The sequence below is a fragment of the Lipotes vexillifer genome, unplaced genomic scaffold, assembly GCF_000442215.2.
Source record: "Lipotes vexillifer unplaced genomic scaffold, Lipotes_vexillifer_v1.1 scaffold1235, whole genome shotgun sequence".
Lineage (NCBI taxonomy): Eukaryota > Metazoa > Chordata > Mammalia > Artiodactyla > Lipotidae > Lipotes > Lipotes vexillifer.
Genome location: NW_006775530.1, coordinates 993063 through 1001388, shown reverse-complemented (window position 1 = coordinate 1001388; position 8326 = coordinate 993063). Strand labels below are relative to the sequence as shown.

General features: G+C 40.8%; 1 protein-coding gene and 1 pseudogene across 2 annotated transcripts in view; one reads left to right on the top strand and one right to left on the bottom strand.

The window, feature by feature from the left end:
- Window positions 1-3971, bottom strand: part of LOC103076879 (ferritin heavy chain pseudogene) — a 7727-nt pseudogene extending 3756 nt beyond the window's left edge. The window contains exon 1 of the transcript XR_456944.1: window positions 3933-3971. The product of XR_456944.1 is annotated as a ferritin heavy chain pseudogene (transcript). The remainder of the gene's footprint in view (window positions 1-3932) is intronic.
- SNTB2 (syntrophin beta 2) overlaps window positions 1-6800 on the top strand; it is a 101846-nt gene extending 95046 nt beyond the window's left edge. The window contains exons 6-7 of the mRNA XM_007449951.1: window positions 4834-5018; window positions 6708-6800. Of these exons, the coding sequence (XP_007450013.1) occupies window positions 4834-5018; window positions 6708-6800 (278 nt within the window). The remainder of the gene's footprint in view (window positions 1-4833; window positions 5019-6707) is intronic.
- The last annotated feature ends 1526 nt before the right edge of the window (window positions 6801-8326 follow it).

Sequence of the window (8326 nt, the reverse complement as noted above, 5' to 3'; positions counted from 1 at the left end):
CGAACCCGTATCCCCTGCATCGGCAGGCGGACTCTCAACCATTGCACCACCAGGGAAGCCCCAAAGTACTTTTTATTAAACCTAACTGAAATAGTACCTCTATTAAGCCTTTTCCAATTCCCCAGAGTTTATCTACTTCCCCCTCCTCTATCCTCCCACAGTATTTTGTCCACTTCTCTATTATAGCACTTACTTCATTCTGCTGTATCCATATTTCCTTTTCTTTCTCACTTGTCTAAACAGGAACCATCTTTTGTTCAGCTCTGTATCTCCCTGCACCTAACACAGTGTCTGACACATAATAAGTCCTCAAAATCATTTTTTTTCAAGTATAGATTGGTTGTGATTACCTGTCTGTCTTCTCTGCTGCCTTATGAGAGCAGAGAATTTTTTAAAAATATGAATGATGAATTAATGAACAAACCAAAAAAACTAAAACGTAATTCACAATTCTACTGGACAGTTAGTCTTCATGTATGTTTTCAGATTATTCTGAGTGCAGGCTCATGAAGTTGCTTCCCTTATCATCAGCTCTGCCCACCATCAATCCACGATGTACCCGACACAAGGAGCACAAAGCACCCACTTCTGAGTGCTGACTGTTTATCTCCCTCCCTTGATTACCTCAAAAACTGTAGTTTCTTCCTCTCTTTTAAGCTTCAATATTTGATGTCCTATGATTGTCCTTGGATGCTGCTGTTGTGTGTTTTTTAATATTTCTAACAACTACCCTGTCAATAAAATTAGTATATTAAATTTCTTACCATTGGGAATTCCCTGGTGGTCCAGTGGTTAGGACTCTGTGCTCCCACTACAGGGGGCGTGGGTTCAATCCCTGGTGCATGACATGAGGTGCAGCCAAAAAAACAAATTTCTTACCACTTCTTATCTCTAAATTGAGGTGGATAATGGATTTGTAGCCCTCCAAAAGGATTTTAGTTGAATCAAGACATCAGGATGGGGACTTCCCTGGTGGCACAGTGGTTAAGAATCCGCCTGCCAATGCAGTGGACACGGGTTCGATCCCTGGCCCGGGAAGATCCCACATGCCGCGGAACAACTAAACCCGTGTGCCACAACTACTGAGGCTGCGCTCTAGAGCCCACGAGCCACAGCTACTGAGCCCGTGTGCCACAACTACTGAAGCCTGCGTGCCTAGAGCCCGTGCTCTACAACAAGAGAAGCCACCACAATGAGAAGCCCTCACACCGCAACAAAGAGTAGCCCCCACTCGCCGCAACTAGTGAAAGCCCGCACGCAGCAACAAAGACCCAACACAGCCAAAAATAATAAATAAATAAATAAATTTATTTTTTTTAAAAAAGACATCAGGATGGTTATAATAAGCCATGTAGACCAGCTCAGAGCTTTGTTAATGAGGCCCAGATTCTGTCCCATCAGAATAGGGCCACTTCTCATAGGTGCCTGCCCTTCTCTCTCTCTCTCTCTCTCTCTCTCTCTGCTCCCCTTACACATATGTTAGTATGTGTTTATTTTTCTTCATCGTTTTTCCTTTCTTTTCTTTAGATTGGATAATCTCTATTGATATATCTTCAAGGTCACTAATTCTTTTTTTCTGCAGTCTCAAATCTGCTGTTGAATCCCTTGGTGAATTTTCATTTCAGTTACTGTGCCTTTCAACTCTGGCATTTGTTTTGTTTTATAATCTCTATCTTTTGATTGATATTCTCTATTGAGTTGTTGTCATACTTTAATTTAAAAACTTGTTTATTTTTTCAGTTCTTTGAACATATTTATAACAGCTGCCTTGAAATCTTTGTTAAGTCTAACATTTAGGCCCCCTCAGAGCCAATTTCTATTAAGTGTGTCCTCTTTCTGTATATAGGCCTCCCTTTCCTATTTATTTGTATGTCTCATACTTTTTTGTTGAAAACTGAACATTTTAGATCAGGGACCAACACATGTTTTCTATAAAGGACCATACAGTAAATACTTTAGGCTTTGCAAGCTCTGTGGTCTCTATTGTAACTAACTAACTCTGCTGTTGTAGTGGGAAAGCAGACATAGGCAATATGTAAATGAATGAGCATAGATGTCTTCCAAAAAACCTTTATGTAAAAGAAACAGGCAATGGGCCATAACTGGGCCATGGGCTATAGTTTGCTGACCTCTGTTTTAGATAATATAGCAACTCTCGATTCTGATCTTCCCCCTCACCAGCGGTTGTTGCTGCTACTGTTGTTTGTTGGCTGTTTGGTAACTTGCCTGGACTAAGTCTGTAGAGTCTGTTTCCCCTGCCACTGATGTGTCTCAGTTTTTTTTTTCTTTTAATTCTTGTTTTTAATTTTAAGCCTGACTTCCTAGGGATTGTCAGCATAGTTTAGTGGTCAGCTAATGGTTGGTAACAGGTTGTACTTAAATATCTTGAGCCTAGTTTGGCTTTACCCTTTGCTGAGTATCTGTGTATGACTTGAGCAACACATTTAAAGTTCAGTTAAGTCTGCTGTAACTTTTATTTTCTGTATATGCAAGGCCTCACATTCAGCCAGTGCATAACCTTGGAAATGGGCACACCTTCCAGACCACCAAGGATACGTGAGAGCTTATCAAGGTCTACTACGACTGTTCCCTGGGTCTCACTTAAATTTCTGACTGCTCTATTGCTTGCCCCAACCAGTGCTGCAGTCTCAGCCAGCTGTAATATTAATTTTCAGTGATCGTTTACCACTTATTTTCTAAGATCATTTGTTTCCAACAATACTCTGGACACCAAATTAAGCCATCACCCTCCAAGCAGCAGAGCTGCTGGTTTTCATGGCTTGTCCTGTCCTGATAGAATCATCATGTTGGAGTTGGGGGTAGGGAATAGGGAATGAGAACAGCCTCTGATGCCCCAGATCCCTACTTTTCTTAACAGAGGTTCGGTTGTTGTTGTTGTTGTTTTTGTTTTTTTTTTGCGGTATGCGGGCCTCTCACTGTTGTGGCCTCTCCCATTGCGGAGCACAGGCTCCCCCCCATTAAAATCAGAGTCAGAGGCTTATTTCTCTTTGGTTCATTACTCCTGAGACCCTCTGAGGGTGAGGCAATCACATTGCCTCAACTGTTTTATTACTACTCGGGGAGAAGCCATTTAACTAAGACTATTAGGCACAACATTTTTATGGCCAGTTCATATGCTCATTCAAAATTATCTGGTATTATAAGTTTTCGACAAACTGAGTTATAAACCTAAACATACTCAGTATGACCTTTACTTCTCCTTTTCAAGGTTGAGGTAATCTTAAACAGTATTCTGTTTTTTTAAAGTAATACACACAGACACTGACATTTGCTGTCCTTTCCTTTCCTTTCCTTCCCTCCTGAGGGGAAACAATCCTAAGCAGAACATTTAAGAAATCTCTTATACAAAAAGCTTGTTGAGGATTAATGGCTTGCCTTTGCTGGCTGCCTTTGATTGCCAGATCTCGCTCCACTAGGGACACACATGCAGGCTGAAATCCTCCCCCGCCTGCACTGGACCTTCTCCAGCCAGTGCTGTAAGGACTTGGGTGGACCTCATTCTTTGAGCATTTCTTTTCTAGACTAGAACTGACCCCTCTCTTATCATCAGACCTCAATACCCTACTAAGTTATAGCTTCAGGGATATTAATAGAATAAAATTCTCTTGAAAACTGTACCCTGGTTGCCTTGATTGGGATCTTTTTGTTCTTCTTCCAAACCCCTCAGCCAGTCATTTAGAGATTATTGCATTAGATTACTTCCACAGGTAGTTAATTTTATCCATGTCCCCCCCCCCACCAGGTTCCTTCTCTGAAGGTAATTAATATTCAAAGTTCACTGTTCAGAACTCTCCTATTCGAGTAGTGCTGAAAAGGGACACTGCCAATATTTGTTATTCCTTTTCCTTATTTCTTGAACATGCCAGCTGCCTTGACTAATTGAGTGTTTTTCATGTCCAGCGCAAGGATACATTGGTCTGAGTATGAGGACTTGCTTGTTTGGGAGCCATTCTTCCTGTTCACAGTGACCAAGCCTCACTCGACTCTGGTCCTTTAGGTGATTGTAAACTCAGCTCTCAGAGGACTATGTTAATTCCCATGTCGCAGAGGGCCTTTCACTTGTAGCCTCTGTACTGACAACAAAACTGCTCAAGTGTTAGTGAAACAGGGACTTCACCAGTCTTGACAGAAGACATTTGCCAGTCTTGATGATCGGTTTTTTTGGTCCCATCAATTCAGATATATCTTTTGAATTTTATCTTTGATAGGACTGACAGTGTGACTTCTCAAATACCAACCAATCCATGTTACTGCCCTGAAAGTTGCCTCTGCTGTTTCTCCTTTGGTTGTTCATCCTTCTTGCCCACTTGAAACCTTATTCTTACTTCTCACTACCTATCAAATGTGAGCGTTTTTTAGGGCCTTTCTCAAGTCCCATCTCCAGGAAACCTTTCCTTGACTTTGGCCTTATTCAGTTTGGTGTTCAGTCATGTTCTATACCATCTACCTTAAGCAGTTAGGGATTTCATGTCTATGCCTGTCGTTTGTGAGGTGTTGAGAGCAGGGACCATACCTCTTACTTTTCCAGTACCATATACAGCCTACTGTCAGCACAAGTATTCACTTGGTACTCACTGAATTGAACTGAATCAGATCAGATATCAAGGAAAGTTATGGAAATTCTTCCTCATCTCAATCAAGATGTTGACTTGAGTGACCAAAACAAAACTCACTTCAGGATGTTCCAAATAGGTTAGGTATCACACATTCTCAAGAAAATTCTTTTCCCTTTTTAGAAGTCAGGAGAAGCCTTTATCACTTTCTAACTGAAGTAGTAACTTTATTAATGATGTTTTTTCTTGTCTTCAATAGGCTGCACATTAAATGGCCAAGAGGTAAGACTCACTGTCCACTATGAAAGTGGGTTCACTATCTCCAGGGAAAATGGAGGTTCCAGCAGCATATTGTACCGCTACCCCTTCGAAAGGCTGAAAATGTCTGCTGATGATGGCATCAGAAATCTGTATCTGGATTTTGGTGGTCCTGAGGGAGAACTGGTAAGCGTGTTTCTGAAAAACATGTTTATTCTAATAGGTATTCTCTTTCTTCCTATTGCTTCTTACCTCTTCTATAGAAAATTATGGGCTTACAGACTGATATTCCATTTGGAGCCAGGAAATTCTTCTTCAGGTTTCAAAGATGCACGGGTTTGGTTTTGGGGTTTCACTGGGGTTTTTTTTTCCCACATTAGGAAATCATTCCCTTTTTTAAAAGTTTTGTTTGAATTTTAGAAAGAAAAATAGCCGTTTTAAGAAACAGGCTTTTAACAAATATAAGGTACAAAATACTAAAGCTGGCAAACTTTAATAAATAAATTCTATCCATTGATATTATCAGCAGTTTGTTGGGATAAGAGTTAAAAGTAATAAAGTGACAGTTGCTACAGAAATTCTGCTGATCAGAAAAAAAAGATATGGAGATATGTACATACAGCCATCATCTTTTTTTTTTTTTTTTTGTGGTACACTGGCCTCTCACTGTTGTGGCCTCTCCCGTTGCGCAGCACAGGCTCCGGACGCGCAGGCTCAGCGGCCATGGCCATTCCCCCACCAGGGAAGCCCGCCATCATCTTTTTTGACTTCCTTGTCCTTTAAAGGAAATATCAACAGGAATTCATGAGTCCCCTTGGAGAACTAGAGAAGTGTGTCAAGTGAACTTCAGAAATCAGAAATCATGATAAAGAAGTCAAAGTCATGCCTTTTCTCTCTTATCAATATTGAGCCAGTAGTTCAAGTCTTGTCTTATACGTGAAATCTTATGTCCATTGACACAGTCATGATAGGTGTAAATTTGAAAAACAGAATCTTGAAATTTTAGAACTGAAACAGATCTTAGGGATAATGAAGTTCAAACTCCAAATGAGAAAACTGTGGCTAGAAATCTTATTTTATTTTATTTTATTTTATTTATTTAATTTTTTTTTGCGGTACGCGGGCCTCTCACTGTTGCGGCCTCTCCTGTTGCGGAGCACAGGCTCCGGACGCGCAGGCTCAGCGGCCATGGCTCACGGACCTGGGCGCTGCGCGGCATGTGGGATCTTCCCGGATCGGGGCACGAACCCGCGTCCCCTGCATCGGCAGGCAGACTCTCAACCACTGCGCCACCAGGGAAGCCCTAGAAATCTTATTTTAAATGATGAACCTTTAGGAAACTATGGATAGCCATGGACTTCAAAAGCCTGTTCATCTGATGTCAGCTGTCCAAATTAGAGACCTGTGCTTAGAAAGGTATAACTAGCCCTCCCAACTAGCTTCAAGGGTTGTCATTCCCACCACAAACCGATAAGGGGTATCAAAAATCATACACATAGATGGTCACACTTCAGCTGAATTCACTGTGATTCCCCCTGGGGAATATACTTACAGTCAGTGGTTTCCATATAGGATATTCCTCTTTCCTTTACATCTTCCTACGTAGCATGGTGAAATCTAGTACACCACCAATAGTGTCCTAATTGTGGATGTGAAATTTCACACTGGTGTTTAATTTTGACATAGAATAACCTTACTTCAGAGTACACTTCCATTTGCGGCTCTAAGTTCCGAAGAGTTGCCATAAATCTGGCACATCCATTATCCAAGTTCTTTTTAAAAAGTAGAACATCGTGTCCAAATTTGTTTATTTTGCATGTTTGTTTATTAAAGCATCTGTATATAGCAGTGATAATTAATGTCCTTTCTCCACAGACCATGGACCTGCACTCCTGTCCGAAGCCGATAGTATTTGTGTTGCACACATTCTTGTCGGCCAAAGTCACTCGCATGGGACTGCTTGTATGAGCAGCAAAAAAATCAGTAAAGAGCCTTGAATGTCACAAGAAGTATTTCCACCTCAAAAAAAAAAAAAAAAAAAAAGCACATAAAGAAAGCTCTTTGCTCTCTCCTCCAGCACAGTGCCTTGACAAGGACCTACAAATCACTGCTGAACTGTAACCATGTTTAAAGAAGAGCTTGCCTTTTTCAAACTACCTTGCCAGAAATTCTAGGACTCTAGTAATCTCCAAAATAAGGCTGTTGATTTATTGTCTAGTTTCCTAATGTGGTTTCTAAGTAATTAGGTTTATTTCCCTTGATAAGAAGGGTGGCTCATTCTTTTTCTTTTTGGACATAATCAAACATCTAATAGTTTCTTTTTTTTTCTTTTTCTTCTTCTTCCAATAGAATTTGTTTCAGGCTTAGCCTTGATCTTTTGCTTAGGACAACTATCTCTAACCAGGTGCTAGTTTGCAGCAGTCCGTGCTTCTTGGTCACTCCATATAGTTTATACATTTTGTTAGATTTTACTGTCTTCACTTACTCCTTCTACCCTAGGAAGTCCTTGAATTGCATCACCAAAGGTTTCTTCATCTGTCATGGCTCTCCCTGCATCCCACCCTGACCATCACTTCCCAGTGCATCACAAGCTTTGCCACTCATAAGTGCTAACTTTAAGACTTAGAACTTGCAAGATTTGATTTACCTTGCCTTCCACTCCCTTTCTAGTAGTGACCAACTTGAAAAACAAGTTGGAAACCACTGCTTTGAAAGAAAAGTTTTGCTTGTTTTAGGATTTTCTGATTTTATCTTTGGTAGGAGCCAGGGGATAAGATTTATTTTAAAAGAAAATCCTCATTTTAGCCTAAGCCATTTTTTATTGCTTACCAAATGTGCCTTTGGTTAGGGTTAGTGGAGCTTTATTAGTTTGAATGACTGGATATCACTGCCATTCCAGGGAGATCATCTATCTAATATTGAAGAATAATTTTTGAGGTGGGTTTCCTTAGTGTGGTATCTTTTTTAGTTGGCAGATCTCTTTAAGGAAGACAAATCCTGGAGAGCCAGCTTGTTAAAAGAGTACACTTTGTCAGTGAAGCCAGCTCGCTCTTTAGCACAAACATCATGGCACATTGCTTTGAGCTGTGTGAGCCCATGCAGGATCCTGGCCCTGGCCCTCTCCCTCTGTGGCAGCAGAGTGGAATCCGTCAGCAACTCTAATTCAGTGCTGGCTCAGTGATGCATCCTACAATGGGCAGGGTGATGAGACCATGGAACAGCTACCTGGGCTTTGCTAAGCATTGCCAGATATCATCATTAGGACATAGCAGCAGTAAGATTGCTGATTTTGTGGTACTGGAGAACTCAGCTTTCTTATCCTAATTATGAAGGAGTATATATCTGAAAACATTTAAAATAGTATAATAGCTATATAAAATGTCAAGGTTAGCACAGTCCCCAGATCTGAAAGAAAAGGTAACACTGACTTTGATGTTCTCTCTGCTCTCTGAAGAAAGTTCTAGGAATAGTTCTCATTTACTAGAGTTATCAGG